The 16,327-nt window shown below is 32.0% G+C and overlaps 3 protein-coding genes across 4 annotated transcripts; 2 read left to right on the top strand and 1 right to left on the bottom strand.

Moving 5' to 3' along the window:
• Positions 1–962, top strand: LOC118030296 (21 kDa seed protein). The gene has a single exon (XM_035034362.2). It carries the CDS (start codon positions 8–10, stop codon positions 704–706), a length of 699 nt encoding a protein of 232 aa, XP_034890253.1. The 5' UTR covers positions 1–7; the 3' UTR covers positions 707–962.
• A 6,134-nt stretch (positions 963–7,096) lies between these two features.
• Positions 7,097–11,231, bottom strand: LOC118030359 (CDT1-like protein a, chloroplastic). Of its 2 annotated transcripts, none has more exons than XM_035034428.2 (8): positions 11,126–11,231; positions 10,784–11,030; positions 10,538–10,657; positions 10,197–10,422; positions 8,855–9,646; positions 8,183–8,381; positions 7,999–8,089; positions 7,097–7,430 (listed from the first exon to the last, which is right to left on the bottom strand). In XM_035034428.2, the coding sequence occupies exons 2-8, from the start codon at positions 10,996–10,998 to the stop codon at positions 7,379–7,381; spliced, it is 1,695 nt and encodes a 564-aa protein (XP_034890319.1). In that variant the 5' UTR covers positions 10,999–11,030; positions 11,126–11,231; the 3' UTR covers positions 7,097–7,378. The 2 variants fall into 2 exon arrangements, with proteins under 2 accessions (XP_034890319.1, XP_034890321.1); XM_035034430.2 differs by having other exon boundaries at positions 11,138–11,193.
• Positions 11,232–12,703: 1,472 nt separating this feature from the next.
• On the top strand, positions 12,704–13,500 carry LOC118030361 (kunitz trypsin inhibitor 5). Its single transcript, XM_035034437.2, has one exon. It carries the CDS (start codon positions 12,720–12,722, stop codon positions 13,347–13,349), a length of 630 nt encoding a protein of 209 aa, XP_034890328.1. The 5' UTR covers positions 12,704–12,719; the 3' UTR covers positions 13,350–13,500.
• The last annotated feature ends 2,827 nt before the right edge of the window (positions 13,501–16,327 follow it).

Here is a 16,327-nt window from a genome sequence, read left to right as displayed (position 1 = left end):
AAGCTTCATGGCATTGTTTTTCATATCCAAGAACAGAGAATATTCTCAAAAACATCAAATAACAATGAAGTCTACATTGTTGGTGTGGTTCTCCTTTCTTCTCTTGACCTTTGTTCTCTCAGTGCCGTCTATAGAAGCTTCTACTGAGCCGGTGCTTGACATCCAGGGCGAAGAACTTAAAGCAGGCACGGAATACATCATCAGTTCTATTTTCACGGGGGCTGGAGGCGGGGATGTTGCGGCGACCAATAAAACTTGCCCGCATAATGTTATTCAATACTCTTTGGACGTGTTTCAAGGTCTTCCAGTTACCTTCTCACCTGCCAGCTCCGAAGATGATGTCATCCGAGTTTCTACTGATCTTAACATCAAGTTTTCTATCAAGAAAGCCTGTGACCGCTCGTCAGTCTGGAAGATTCAGAAATCTTCCAACTCGGAGGTGCAATGGTTAGTGACAACTGGTGGGGAAGAAGGAAATCCTGGTTGTGATACATTTACCAACTGGTTCAAGATTGAGAAAGGTCCTGGCATATTAGGGTACAAGCTAGTTTTCTGTCCTGAAGACATTTGTCCCTCCGTTGGTTTATGCAGGGATATTGGGATTTATTTTGAGAGTAATATAGGAAGAATTCTGTCTCTTAGTGATAAACTGTCACCTTTCTTGGTTGTGTTTAAGAAGGTTGGGCCCCTAAGTTCATCCATATGAATGCTGAAAGTATGCTGGCGCTAAATAATGATGGAATAGGCTAGCTGCAATTGCCTCTAGTCATGTTCTTGGCTTTTTCTTTCTTTCTTTCTAGGGTTCTCAATGGGTTCATTGTCTCTTAATCCAAGCAGAGCTACCTAGATCATGGCTCTGCAGGTATAGTGATATACCTGGCTATATGTTTCAATGGATCCATGTATGATCATGTATCAAATAACAATAACAATAATAATAAAATAATGAGACCCTTTTTTTATATTTTGTTTATATAACATTGTGATATGATTTAATTTCGTGACCATGATGCAAGTGTAATATTCTTCCTTTAAGGTGGTCTTCGAGAAATTAAAATTGGATTCAATTTTGTAGGAGGCCGGGTGAGTTACTTCGGTATGCAGGCATCTCCATTGATATTGAAGCTAGAAAATCCTAACAAAACGAAGAGATCTTCATAGACAGAACATCCTAACAAAAACTAAGAATATATATAATTTTTTTATGTATTCATTTCAGAGGTTTTGATCATTCAGATCAAAATCTATTATAACTAGACCTTGTTGATAGCTTTGCAGATACATTCATTAAGTAATGAGATTAATTTAAAATTAAAAAGGGTTTAGTTATGTCAAATAACTTATTTGATTGAAACACTTAACTTTTACTTTAATTTTTGTATTATATATAAATTTTGTTAAAAACAATTTACAGATCTAGTTCTATAGAGATACCAGTCGACTTGTGCCCATCATGGTCAGAAAACCTTCAAAAAATCTTAGGTTATTTGATTTAGTGTTGTGTATACATTTTAATTAAAACTTCAATTTAGTTATTGCTTATTGACCAAAAATATACTTTGTAAGATAAAATATATTTTTAAAGGAAGTTGATGAATTTTAATTTTTGTTGTTTGTTTTCATATGGAACCACACTTTTTTGTACACAGGTTTATGATAGTATTTTCTTTTTGTTGATATTGATGCTATGCTAATTAATTTATTTTTTGACTTAGCATTAGTTTTTTGTTTTTTTGTTTTTATATAGTTTGGTTGTTTGTTTGTTTTTCATCATAAATTTGACAATTAATTACAGGACTTAGCAGTGCCAAAATTTAGGTATAAGTCATTATCATGATCATATATAGTTCCAGTCCTTTTTGCCTAGTCAAATGGCAAGAAGAGAAGTAGGGCATAACTCCAAACACTGAAATATTTCAAGCTTAACCTTGTTCTTGCACATCAATGGGTAGAGTTAGCTTCATACTATCTTGATGGTAAGGAATAAGTATGGTATAAAGGGTATGTTTGTAGACATGAATATTTGGTTAATTAATTTGGATTAATGCTCCAAAGCCATCTATAATTAGAAGAGCTCAACAAGCTTGTACAGGAAAGAAGTGCAAAAGGCTATGTGGAAAAGTTTGAGGAGCTGAAAACTTTCATAAATGCATAAAATCCTTTACTGCCTGAATTATATTATATTTCCAGTTTCATCATTTGATCAAAAGATGATATTAAATCAATGTTAAAGATTTTAAGGCTAGGTAATATATTGATGGCTTTTGAATAGAAAAATTAATGGCAGGTGGAGTCCAATCATGTCATGTCAAGAATGAGCAAAATCACGTAAAGAATCAGTCCTCCTTTCAATAATGGAAGACCAACAGGTAATTTTTCAGTCAAAACTTTTAATCATTCCAATAATAAATCTTTAAAACATCCTTCGAATTACTTGTATGGGCAAAGAAAAAGACTTGGACGGTGTTTTAAGTGTGGAGATAAATATACCAGGACAGGACATCAGTAATGTTTATTGCCGAAAACGTGTTTGGCACCAATAATTTGGAGCCATCAGTGCATTCTTTTTCACTTTGCATGCATCTTATATTAATTTATGTGTTGATTGGTATTTGATGCTTCTTGTTACCTTTTGATCTGCAGTTCAAACCACATGGAATATTGTATGATAAATGATAAACATTTATGAGAGAGCATGGCATATATAATCTATCAATATCATGCTACTAAGCATTGTTCAAGTCCATAATTGATAAAATATTATGTTTTGGGCAAATTGATCATCTTTGATGGAGAGTATTGGTTTGAATTATTCATGGAAACATGTTCAATGTGTCCATTTCGACTATTGGATTTTAGTACAAAAGATCCGATGGATTTTTTTTTATTCTTTGGGTTTTTTTCATATTAAAAAAAGAAAGAAAAATAATCTTTTTATATAAAATAATTTTATAGGATCCAAAATTGGAATAAAAATCTATTATATCTGCACCTTAGTTGATAGCTTAACAAGAACATTCATAAAACAATGAGACTAATTTAAGACTAAAACAAGGTTTAGTCGTGTCAAATAACTTATTTGATTGAAACACCTATCATTTTCAATTTGATTGTTGGATTGTGCCCATAAAAATAAATAAACCTTCAATAAAAAAAATATTAGATTATTTGATTTAGTTTGTATAAACATTTTAATTAAAACTTCATTTCCAAATAAAAAATAATAACTCACTAAATTAAAACTCAAATCAACACATATATCTCAATTATTGCTTGTTGACCAAAAATATACGTGGTAAGATAAAATATACTTGATGAATTTCAGTTTTTGTTGTTTGTTTTCACATCGAATCTTACTTTTTTGTACACTTGTCATGTTTTTCACAAATTTCATGTGTATTTTCTTTTTGTTGATGGATGCTATGCTAATTAATTTATTTTTTGCATTCTGTTTTTCATCATTAATTTGACAATTAATTACAGGACTGAGCAGTGCCAAACTTTGGTGTAAGTCGTTATCATGAGCACGTATAGTTTGGCTATATGTGAATAATGATATGATGTCTACGTACTACGTAAAAAGGCGAACATGTATGCCAAATAATTTGGGTTTGATGTTTAAATTCATAAGCTGAATAATTTGTGATTATTACTTTTACTTGAATTTTATTATAAGTATTATTATATTAAAAAAATATTTTTCAAATTAGAGAACTCACCGATAACAATTCCATTTGATATAGTACTTAATGATATTAATAATAATAATAATAATAATAATATTAAAGGATATTAAAAGAGATCTTTTTGCTACTAGTGTTCATCTACTCATAATAATATTATGATTGAATAGTATTTTTTTAATTTAGTTATTAAATTTTTATTTTACATGATTTAACTTTGATGAGTTTAAACCAGCACCCAATTGTATTTTATATTTAAAAAAAAAAGGCTAAATTAAAATATAAGAGACTAAAGTGAAAAAAACCAAATTGAATGGGTGACAAAGTTGAAATTTGTTTTAAAAGTTCTTTTATATCCCCCATTTTTTTATCCACTAGGAAAAAGGTCCCTCTAATTTTCAAAAATTCAAATTTGATCCTGAACTTTATTTTTTTTAGTTTTTTTTTTTTATGGAAGAAGAGAGAGTGAGTTGCTGAATCTAGCAGTGAGTCGCTAGATTCTGGCATAAAGACTTGTAATTACCAAAATTCTAAAATAAATCATCTAATATCAATAATGTAAAAAACAAAATAGATAGTTACAGTGACACCGACATTTGAATAAAAACTCTGCCTATCAAGTATAAAACTAAAAGGCATGGGTTTTTTTTTTTTTTTTTTGTAGAAGTGCATTGTTCATCCTCTCATACATTATTGTGAATGGATTGTGTAAATTTTTTTTTTTTTTTGATTTGATCCTTAAACTCTCTTTTTAGCGAATTCGTCCTAATTGAAGACCAAATGATTCTGATTTTTTATAAAAGGGTGAGATAGAAAGATAAGGGACCGAAATGAAAAGGGTACCAAACATGGGTGGCGTGCCACAAGTTTTACAAAAGATACACTTTGATTCTTTAACTTTAAAAAGAACACAGACTATACAATTTCAATACCTCAATATTTTTCAAATTCAAATTTGATACAAAATTTTATTTTAATTATTTTTTAGTTTCTCATTGAGAGAGAGGTCACCGAATTCTAATGATAGAGAAAGAAAAATATTGTTGACACCGATTTATGCTATCAAAATAAATGATATTTGTGTCAAATGATTTCATTTGATGAGGAGAGTTCACATTAGATGTTTTTCTTACCTTTAAAGTTCATAAAAAAAACATATCTAAGCTCGGGTTAATTTTGGTTTTTGAGATGGTTTTTTGAGGTCATGGATAGGTTTATTATGATTTCTAAAGTGTTTTATAGATGTTTTGGGTCAAAATGGATTGAAAAATAGGTTTTGGGGTCAAAATAATTTAAGCTCTAATTTTCCAGCCACTAGGCAAGATCAAACAACGTTTCACCTGCTTCAAAATAGGTTCTTAAGTCAAACGATGTTGTTTTTAGTTTTTTACTATCAATTAACCAAACTGTTTGCAAGTTGCATTAACCAAACTGTTTGCACTGCAACTTGAAGACACATAGAATCACAATTCAAAGAATTAGAAAACCTAATCTCCATCTTCAAAGTTCATAGTCATATCAGTTGTAAAGGAATTTAAGCTACACACAAGTCATACCAAGTAAGTCCCCGTCTCTCTTTTAGTTATAGTAACAAGAAAAGGCCTTCAGCAAACTCTAAATTTATTTTTGTAGGGTGTTTATGTTCTTTTCTTGATTTAGCTCTCTTCAATTAATATCTGCAAATCAAGGTCAGATCAAGTTGTTGTTACTTGTTTCTAATTAGCTTTTTGTTTATGAAAGCACTGATTTGATATAAGATAGTTTTTGGTTTCGCTTCGGTTTTCTTCTCTTTTAGATTTTTGTTCTTCACTGGTTTTGTTTCTCTTCATGGATATAAGATAAGTTGTTTAATTCACTAGCTTTTTGTTTATGTAAGATAGATTTTTGGTCCTTGCCCTAGTTTTGCCCAGTTTATATGTTAATCATTTTCTGTTTCTTGCCTGTGTTTGGCTTGAATATGGGCTCTGTTTCTTACCTTGCTTATGTTCTTGTTAACAACAGATTGAGAAAATCTAATCATCTATGATTATAATCAGTAGATGATTAGATCCAAGTGGGTTTAATCAATGAAAACCAAGTAATAAAACTGATGTGATTGTAGATGCCTAATTGACAAGGAAAGATACATCATCAATTGTATATAATACAGATTAGAAAGGCAAGCAAAGAGTGGTAGATGGATGGGTGGATGGATTTTTTTTTGGTTGACCTGGCCCATGACTTGATCATTATACCGGGTTGAGTTTAAACACTATGTCAGTAGACAACATATTGTCTGATTTTTTACGATATGTTATCCACCCTAATTATAACCAAGAAAAATAAGGGTCCAATCACGTAGGCCTACCAATATAAACCTACGTGTTGCCCTTAACAAAATGGGCTAGATGGGTTGGCCTGGCCTTTGCTTTTTTTATTTTCTAAATTATTATTTTTCTAATTCTATTAAAAAATTAATGATATTTTTTATGATTTTTTATCTAAAATTTTTAATTTATATTTATATTTGTACCCCTTTTTCTCTCTTTCATTAAATTTGGAAAGATTCTTTTAAATTATGATTTTGTTTTTTGTTATGTAGTTAAATTTGAAGAGTTTTCTGAGTCATTTATAATTTTTTTAATCTTTTATATGGATGAACTTTATTTTTTATTAAAAAAATTCCAAATAATATTTCTAATATATGCAACCTTGCAAGGTGTTTTTTTTTCCCTTTTATTTTATTCAATCAATTTAATTTATGTCTTTATTTCTATTATTATTTGCTTGAATAAAAAATTATTTTAATAAATAAATTTAGAAAACACAATTGGATAAATATTTCATCTCTCAAGATTAAATATTTTAATCTACATGTTTCTTAATTTTTCAAGTATTATTTTTAAATATCATTAATGACTTTTTATTTATTTATTCATACATATAATTCTTAATTTATTTGATCATATATATACATAATTTTTTTTATTTGAACTTAAATTTTTTAAACTATAAAAAGACATTGAAAAAAAATCTTTATGTATAATTGTTTATAAAATATAAAAATAATTAACCCTCAACGATACACGAGTTACATAACTAGTCAACTAAACAAGTTTCTCAACAGCAAAATGCAAAAAACGATCAAGAAGACACCCAGAATTTCCTTAATTATTAATTTATAATTGTGGAGCTTCCAAATTAAAACTAAATAAACTTAAAGGGATGGTAAAAACATCATTTCCCTGAACAAATTTACCATCTTTTACTCATGATCAAATAAATTTAGAGGAGCAGTTTGGTCTCCCAGATTCATAGTGTGCATCGAATTAAACAAGGTTGCAGTTGCATTCAACGTAATTATACATACATATACATATATATATATATATATATATATATACACATATACATATATATATATAAAAAGCAGGTAGAAATGAATAGCCTGTGGATTAAAATGGAAGCGGAGATCACCGTACTAACATAACATTCAACGATTAGTCGAGTCAAATACAAGTTTCGCTCTGCACCATCTGGTTGACGCCTCCCTATGCGACTAAAAATCTACTGTCTATATAATTAAGCAAGAAAGCAAATTATTGGGGGAGGATGGGATTAGCAAGAACTCAGGGTCCGAGTCCATGCATCAAATTACATTTGCCTTCTAGTGCCAGAACAACTTGTACTAAATCAAGATACCTTTAGATATTGACCTATGCTATGACCATCGCCTGAACTGTGTCCAAGGCTGACATTTTCTTGATCCTGCACGAGGTCAGAAAGGCATGAGGGAATGACAATAGGGCCAACTCATAAATACAAATAAACTTTACTTTAACAAAAAATAGAAAAACCAATCTCATAAGCAATGTACATAACAGATATTGATCCACATCATCAAAGTTTACTTTCATCGAAGGGCCTATGTCTACAGCAAAATAAAACAGCTTGATAGGATTTGATGTTGCTGAAGAAAATAAGTTTCAGAAGATTTCTCCTTCACACAAAAGCTCTTGCTGTTTTAGATTTTTAAAAAAAACAAAAAAAAAACATTTTTAGCATGTTTTCTCATCTACATGTGATGCCCCCCCCCCCCAATGAAACTAACAATATTGTTAGAAAGAAATCTTGGTGTTACTTTATTACCTAAAAATAAACCGATTAACATGTTTAGGAGTGACATGTTATAAGCATTTGCAAAATATTCACGTATACAGAGAAACATGCATATCCATCTTCTAATGTCTAGGTGCCCCACACAATATTTTCTTTTCAGTTCTCCTCATGAATAGATAGTTGAATAACAGATCAAAGAGATGTGTGATACACCCACTTGTACAAGACATCACCACTAGGTGCTGGCAACCTGCAAATCCAATCTGGAACTCGCTTTTCAAGAATCCCAATCTGTTCTTCAACCTCCCCTGTAAAAGTAGACAGAGTGAGTTCACTAACCAATGATTCAATGAGAAAAATATGAAGGGTGCTGCTATAAAGGGAGACCCATCGTGACCTACTTCTGTCAACAACATCTAAACTATCTAGAATTATCTTGTGCACAAGTTCCTCCTTTGTAATTGGGGAGAAGTTAACTGACTGGAATATGTGGTGAACCAGAGAAACTAGGTCAGGCAACTGAATAGACATCTGCTGGTGCACTGTATCAGACTGACAGGTTTTCTGATCCACAGATGAGTGACCAAGGCTTACCTCCACCTGCAAAGTGAATAAGTATAAAGAGTTTTGAGTCAACAGAATTGCTCCAAGGACAAAATGCAATCAGAGCATGCCAGAGCAAGTAACGAATGAAAAAGGCAAAATTCAGCATGTATGTCTGCAGGTCTGACATACATGCTGCCATGCAAAAGTTAATCCTAAGCAATATTCCCAAGTATACCAAATAAAAGACCAAAACGCAAAATGTGGATGTCATCCTTTATTTTTCTACCTCATAAGAAATGACTGAACAACTATCATCTTATCGAGGGTTTTGAATAGCTGCTGGATGAACTATTTTCAGATACATATAATTTATTCATTAAAAAATAACAAGAGAAGGAATGTCTTGCTAATGATGGCACCACAGGAAATCAGTAAAAAAGATTTTCATTTAGAGGTTCATACTCATTAAATTTATTGACTGGAAATAATGCTTCAAATATGACTAGGTTGAACAGGAAATGGCACACCTTTTTAAGTAGTGAAGAAGAGCCAGCAAGAGGTTGAGTGCTACTATCATGTAAGAATTCATAGTATTCTGATGCACCTTTATCAGCTTCCATGTATGAGAAATCTAACACCCTTTTTGCAGGCTTACAAGATAATGTCTGCTTTTGGCTAGTAGTGTCCTTGTGCTTGTCATCAGAGCTATGCATTGCTCTCCTTGGAGTTGACTGTGCAGGCGTTTCTAACAGTAATTTATCAACAGATGAGTCAGGTTTACACTTGGGGCTGGTAGAAGTATACACATCAGCAGAGACTTCAGGATTGATTGGTTGGCTAGGCAGAGGATTGAAAGAAGTATATTTGGAATATGGGATGCACGATTGTCTTGCTCGTTCGCTTTCGATGTCCAGGTTAGTCCTAAAATTAAATTTAGAACAAAACTCAGGAGATTCTCCAGTTCTTGCTTCATTGAGATGCTCATTATGCAGATCGCCAGATGGTGAAACTGATGAAGGAACAGGAGATGATGCTAACAGTTGCACCTTCTCCTCTTCAGAAGGAGTCTTCTGAGAGAAGTGCCTATTGAAAGATGGGCGTAGATGGGATGGAGTAGACAACATCTGACTTTCAATGGCAGCTGGCAGATATTCTCTTGATTGATCTGTGATCATTGGTTCTGGAGCAATGGTCTCACTTATTTCATTAAAGGGCTCACAAAAGATAGCCATTGAATGGTCACCAGCCTTGTCCTCAAAAGTAGCCTCCTTACTTTGGTTAAATGGACCTGGTAATATAGCCTGTGGGATATCACAGGCCTGGCAAGAAGAAAAACAAATAACTGCCTCAATTCTTTTCACTCTTTGTAACCCAAGGTAAAGGAAATGTTATGAAGTTTTATATTGGCATATAGACCCAAAGAGCTAAACATAAAAGAAACAGAATGTTAAGGTCATCAATGGAACCTGGCTTCACAAACACCAGAGTCCTTTATATGCTCATCCTGCAGGAAAGTTTTACACAGATGGAAGCTGTATACAAGCATGTCCTCTAAAAATGTTTAAATCTCTCATACATGCTGAAGACCAGAATATTTCTATACGTACTCCAGTGCATTTTCTCATCTTTGGTTCTATATACAGTAACCATAATTTATCAAGCAACAAGTCTGTACCATACTTTGCACTCCAATAGTCTTATCTAGGTTGAATCAAAGCAGTGGCTAAAAGCTCACAAACAGTGCAATCACTCAGATAAATCGCAATGTTGAATTCTTATTCGAGTCAATTAATTAACAATTCCACAGTAATCAATCCAATCAAAAACTCAGGCAGCTATAAGAAAACTGATATAGGGACAGACACATACCTCAGGATGCTTTATAAAGTAATCAACAAGCCTAGAAGTGAAAACTTGGCGCAGAGCAATAAAATCAGATTCCTCATCGTGGCCTTCTACAACATCAAACAGCACTCCGATTTTCATATCTGGCTTCATGCACAGGGATTTCTTGTCATGCACAAGAATCTTATCCATCTGTATAGCTTCAGGAAGTAAATATTTTATCCGTGCAAGATGTCCGTAAGAGAACTTCCTGAACGAAAGAAACAGTGGAACTTAAATAACATTCAATAAACCCCAAGAGTCAAAGATTTGCATACAAAAATCAAAACAAGAATTGAAACAAAATTAGGCAAAGTGGCTGATACCTTTGAGTCAAGACTTCAACTTGAGCAGATATATTTTGAAAAGTAGGTGACTTTTTTCTCATAACCAGCAACCTCAATGAACAATTCATACTATCAAAGAGTTCTACAATTGTCTTGTGCCTAAACAAGCACAAAAGAAAAATCCATACCTAGTATCAACAACCCAAAACTGAAAAAAGAAAAAAGAAAAAAGAGAGGATCTCTTACAAGTTGAAAGAAAGAAATGCATCACCTAAAAAAACCCACCTTTCTAAAATTTCAAGTTCTCCTTCTCTGAATTTAGCATGCAAAGGCTCATTCGTCTTGGCAGGTGTTTGAGATGCAAACATGTTAGCTTCCAAACTTTTCCGGGTTTCAATAGTTTCTGGTTTTTGAGTTGATTCATCAACCGAAAGGACAATCTTTTCACACTTCAAGTCATAAACTTTTTTCCCTCTTTCTTCACATCCGCCCTGCTCCATGCTCTTCAACACTCTAATTTTAAGTGCAAAACCTGCGAAACCATTCAATTAAACAGCATTAGATGAATAATAAGCGAGATTAAGAAATGGTTTTAGCTAAGAATGCTTGTAGAATTTGAAAGCAAACCTTAATTGTTACCGTTGGAGTTGAATTTGAAAACCCTAAATTGAAAAGATTGGCGTGTTTAAAATACACTGGAGATTGGAGAGTGAAGGGGAGGAGGGAAATATATGGCCATTTTAATAAAAAGACATAATTGCCCTTCTAGTCATTAGGCCTTAATGACTCCAACTCCGAAATAACTACACCTGTTTTATTTTTAATTAGGGATATCAAGAGTAAATAATTAAGAGAAAATGTATATTTAATGTCTAATCTTTTATATTATGCTCTTATATTAATTCTAGAGTTTCGCCTTTAAGTTTTTTTTAAGACCATTAAAATGGAATTTTGATTAATGAGATGGGTTCCATGAATTAACTATTAAAAGCATTAACTATAATCTTTCTTGAACCAATAAAATGACACTAATAATATTGATTTATGAGATTTTGTATTATTAATATTATTTTTTAAGAACAATGCTATTTTATATATTATATAATTCACGAAAAATATTAACTATGCGATTGGATTTATAAGAGTTGCTAATGAAAACCATTTATTTAATTGACGAAATATCTTTCTAAAAAAGTAAATGAATTTTGTAAAATAATTATATAAAAATAATATTACTCGTATTTTAATAAAAAAGAATGTAGGATGGAAAGCAAAAGTTAAAAGCAAGCGTTGCTAGTATTCCTAAATTTATTTTTTATCAAACAAGCCATGGTGTGTGTATACATACGGCAAAGTATTTGACTTTGTTTTGGGGGGAGCAAAGTATTTGACTTTTCTCTTTTTTTTTTTTTTTTTTTTTTTTTGGGGGGTGGGGGGGTAAAGTATTTGACTATGCCATTTGAAACCAGAGAAAATTATAAAACTGATAAAGGAAGGACACGGTGTGTAGTCCTAAAAATTAATACTGGATTAATTAATTTACAAAACTTTTTACAGGTTATTTGTAATTAATTTTTTATTTTAATTGAATTTAATTATAGTGTTGGATTTAAATTCAAATGATAAATAAGATAAATTCATGTATTTGGAAGAATAAAATTCAGTTCATTTTGCTTTATATATTTCTCTCGTTGTATTTATTTTATTTCTTTAAAGGTTTTTAAAAAAATGAGTTCTAAATAATAATTTTAAAAATATATTTTTTAATATTAAATTTCTTCTCTATGGCATTGTAAATGAAAGGGGTGATTTTTTATTTATTTTTATAGTATTTTAAAATATTGTATTCTATTTGAAATTGAATTTTTCGTTGTTAATTTATTACCCATGCAACTCTTATTAATTTCCCAAAAGCAGGATGTGGTTTTGTACCATCCCAATTGCATCAAACAATGACTTATAAATTAATAAATCATATCACATTGTAAGACGCTCTCGAGAAGAGGAGATCATGATTTATTATTATTTTTTATTGATTTTAGGTACAGAGCCACCAGTAATGACCTCGATCCTCTCCGCTCATAGAAAAGTTCTTAATTACCTACAATATATCAATATATCTCCATGCATTGCTAGCTCTATAAAGTATAAAGTCAAGGATCTTCCCATACGTTCTTGCATAAATTAACACATCACACACAGAAAACAACTCACAACGACAATGAGGATGATGGGGTCTGCATTTCTAGTGTTGTCCTTCCTTCTTTTGGCATTAGCTGCAAAGCCATTGCCTAGGGTAGCAGCCGGTGCTGCCCCTGAGCCAGTGCTTGACATCGCCGGTAAGGTGCTTAGAACTGGCACTTATTACGACATCCTCCCAGCGGTGCGAGGGAGAGGAGGTGGGATCACTTTCGCCATCACAGGACACAAAAGCTGTCCAGTGGATGTTATGCTAGACAGTTACGAGGATTCAGATGGTCTCCCACTGCAATTCATACCTGCAAACCGCAAGAAAGGTGTCATCCGTCTTTCTACCGATCTCAACATCAAGTTCCCTGGTCCAGCAAGCTGTTCCCCAACAGCAGTGTGGAAGGTTGAAGATGATGATGAACTGACAGGCCAAATGTTCATCTCAACTTCCGGGGTTGAAGGAAATCCCGGTCCTGAAACACTAGACAATTGGTTTAAGATTGAGAAGTACGGGAATGACTACAAGCTAGTCTTCTGCCCTACTGTGTGTAATGACTGCGAAGTTCTGTGCAGAGATATTGGCATTTATGTTGACAAGGAAGGATTCAGGCGTCTCGCTCTTAGCGATGTGCCTCTCAAAGTTAAGTTCAAGAAGTTTTGAAGATCATTATTGGCCATGAATGCCTCACGAATGCAATAAAGTGACTCCTGTAATATCATGCAAGATTCAAATAAATTAAGCTTTTGATATCTAGTGAGTGACTTCGATCTATTAACGAGGAGAAGAAAATATATCCGTAACTTTTTTCACAAGGAATCTGCCTTTAGTGATTTACCAGTCCTAAAGGAAACGATATACCCATTTTTTTGTTTATTTCCACTATACTCTAGTTATAATAGCTAAAATAAAATATAAATTTAAAGACACTAAATTGTATTTAACATTGGGCACAATATATAGGAGACGATATTCAAATTCACATGTTCCACTAGTTTTTAGTTTATATTATAGTTTTGAAGCTCGGCTCGGCTCGGCCCGACCCGGCGGGTCGATTCGGGACCCAGCCTACCTGGGGCTGGAGCTGGGCCGGGTTGAAGAAAAAATAGAAGAAGGAAAAACCCGGTATGATCCGGCTGACCAAGCAGGTTGACCCGGCAAGACCCGTTCAAAAACCTAGTTGCAACGCGTTGATTTTTGTGTTTTTTTTTTTTTTACTGAAATGACATTGTTTTGATTTAAAAAAAAATTTACCTGGACGACCCGATCAAAACCTAGAACTCGAACCTTGGATCGGACTAGGTATAAAAACTATGGTTTAGATGTTGATATAAGGAATTGGATAAAAGATTTTAATTGAGATTGTAGAAACAATATTTAGAATTTATCAAAAAATCAATTTCAATTACTGCATGAATTGTGACTCCTCTAACAAATGGAGGAAATTGATCTTCCTACCTTTTTTTTCATTTCCTTTTTCTCATATTGATTTATCTCAATCATGTACTCCTAGTCGTGGCTTTGCACGTCAACTCGGGTTGACTCAGGTGTTTTATATTGCTATGAGATTAGTCCTGAGTTTATGACTAGAGTCATCGGTTTCAAAAGTTAATGTGAATTGATTTTTTTTTTAGTCTTTTTGTTAAATTTTAATTTATTTCAATTTTGTCTTTCAACATTTGATTTATTAAAAATTTATCTTCATAAAAAAATTTTATTTCCTTTATATTAGGCTATTTCGATCCTATACCTATAGTCGAGGGGTTTATAAATTAACCTAGGTTGACTCATTATTTTTTTCTATTTTTTTAATTAAATTTATTTTTATCATTTTAACATTGAGTTATTCAATAATTGAACTTTATGATTTTATTTAATTTTCTTTCGAACACGGTCACCCTAGTATCACAACTAAGTTAGAAATCTTGCATCTTAACCTAAGTGGGCTTGGATCGAGTTTTTTAAACCTTTTTTTCTCTTAATTTTCTTCCTTCAACATCTTATTTTCTAGAGATTGAGCAAGGCTTATGTGTTGAATGATCATAATATCTTTTGATTCTAGCAATCTAATCCATTTTTCTTAGCCAAGTTGGCTGGTAACTGGTACATGATATCTAGTGGACCAAAGTGGCTCGTGGTTAATACATGTAAAAGGTTCCATTTGGTAGGTTTAAGGACTTTTAGATGCTTAAATAAGTATCTTTTTTTAAAAAAAAATGCATTGATGTTTTATAAAGGGATGCTCTAAAAACATGTATGCGGTAGAGAATGGAGATTGTGAATATGAAGTTTGAAGAATTCATGGTGTATTTATAGCTTCATGAGTTGTTTTTTTTTTTTTTTTTTTTGAAAATGAGGGGTTAAAGTGTAATGTTTTCCTAATAGTTTTAACAAGGAAAAATATCTTTAAAAATATGTATTAATAAGGGATAAATATTCCTTACACAAGCATTAATGTAATGAAAATATGGTAGGCTATTGGGAGATTCTTATACATTATTCCTTACACAAAATTAATGTTCATAAAAATATGGTGGGTTTTTAGAGGATTTTTATATACTATCTCTTACACAATATTAATATTAATAAAAATATGATAAGCCTTTAGATGACTTTATACACTTGAAGATGTATGGAGAATAGAATCTAAAATACAGTTGAGTTTATAGAGGTTGAGCCCATAAAGGCCGGACTTTTCCTAAGATGAGCCCATGACATTGGATTCTTCCTTTATGTTGAGCTCATGATATTAAGCTCTCTCTCAAAATTGAATTTATGAGTGCTAAGCTTTTTTCCTAGACTAGAAACATCAGGCTCTTCTTCAAGGCTGAGTTTGTGAGGATCGGATTTTTTCCCAAAGTTGAGCTCATAACATTGAGTTCTTTCTTAATGCTAAGCCCATGATGGTGGAGCTTTTTTCTTAAACTAGGCCCATTAAAGCTGAGTTTGAATATATTACTTGAGATTATGAATTTTTTGGCCTTCTAGGTTGTTTTAGGATTATTAAATTTATATTTATCATTACCGATATCTTTTGGTTAAATTTTACTATTGTAAGAGATTTACAACATTTGTAAATGAGATGCCAACAACATTGCAAAAGTGAAATAGAGAAAAAAAAATTATTAGATGAGAGAGCTATATTTAAAAAAATAAAAACTTCTATTAATTTAGTAATTCTCTCCACGCCCCAGGACAAATAAGATCATATATATATATATATATATATATATATTAAGGAACGTTGTTGCATAAATTAATGTAAATAAAATTTCATTTGGCACACAAATTACATCATGGAGTAAATTTTATATTTTATCGAGAGAGAGAAGATTGTAGATTAATTACATACATATATTACAAACACAATTATATTCTCCTTTGACAATAACAAGGATGATTGGTACCACAAAAGATCAGAAAGCTCCTGTGATATGATCCAGTGAATTGTACATTAAAATTCAATGATAAATTGTATTGTAAAATAAAAAAAAATAAAGTCTTTGATTTAGATTAGGGGTGTGTAAAAAGAAAAAGAAAAAGCAGGCCAGAATGACCCCAAAACAACAATCATGCAAAGGTATGGTGGACCCACACACATGATTGAAGACACGTGTTGCCTGTTCCTGGCTCTTCAACGT

This window comes from Populus alba, chromosome 4 (genome assembly GCF_005239225.2).
Source record: "Populus alba chromosome 4, ASM523922v2, whole genome shotgun sequence".
Lineage (NCBI taxonomy): Eukaryota > Viridiplantae > Streptophyta > Magnoliopsida > Malpighiales > Salicaceae > Populus > Populus alba.
Note: the sequence above shows the minus strand (reverse complement) of the source record. Positions and strands in the feature narration are given on the sequence as shown.

What these genes read in the sequence shown, in the direction of transcription:
- LOC118030359 (XM_035034428.2), bottom strand. Translation starts at nt 10,998, where the DNA reads ATGGAGCAGGGCGGATGTGAAGAAAGAGGGAAAAAAGTTTATGACTTG. An exon ending in GTTGAAGTCTTGACTCAAAG is followed by an intron (nt 10,423 to 10,537) that starts GTATCAGCCACT and finishes TCTTTCGTTCAG; the next exon opens with GAAGTTCTCTTACGGACATC. An exon ending in ACTTTATAAAGCATCCTGAG is followed by an intron (nt 9,647 to 10,196) that starts GTATGTGTCTGT and finishes TCTTCTTGCCAG; the next exon opens with GCCTGTGATATCCCACAGGC.
- LOC118030361 (XM_035034437.2), top strand. Translation starts at nt 12,720, where the DNA reads ATGAGGATGATGGGGTCTGCATTTCTAGTGTTGTCCTTCCTTCTTTTG.
- LOC118030296 (XM_035034362.2), top strand. Translation starts at nt 8, where the DNA reads ATGGCATTGTTTTTCATATCCAAGAACAGAGAATATTCTCAAAAACAT.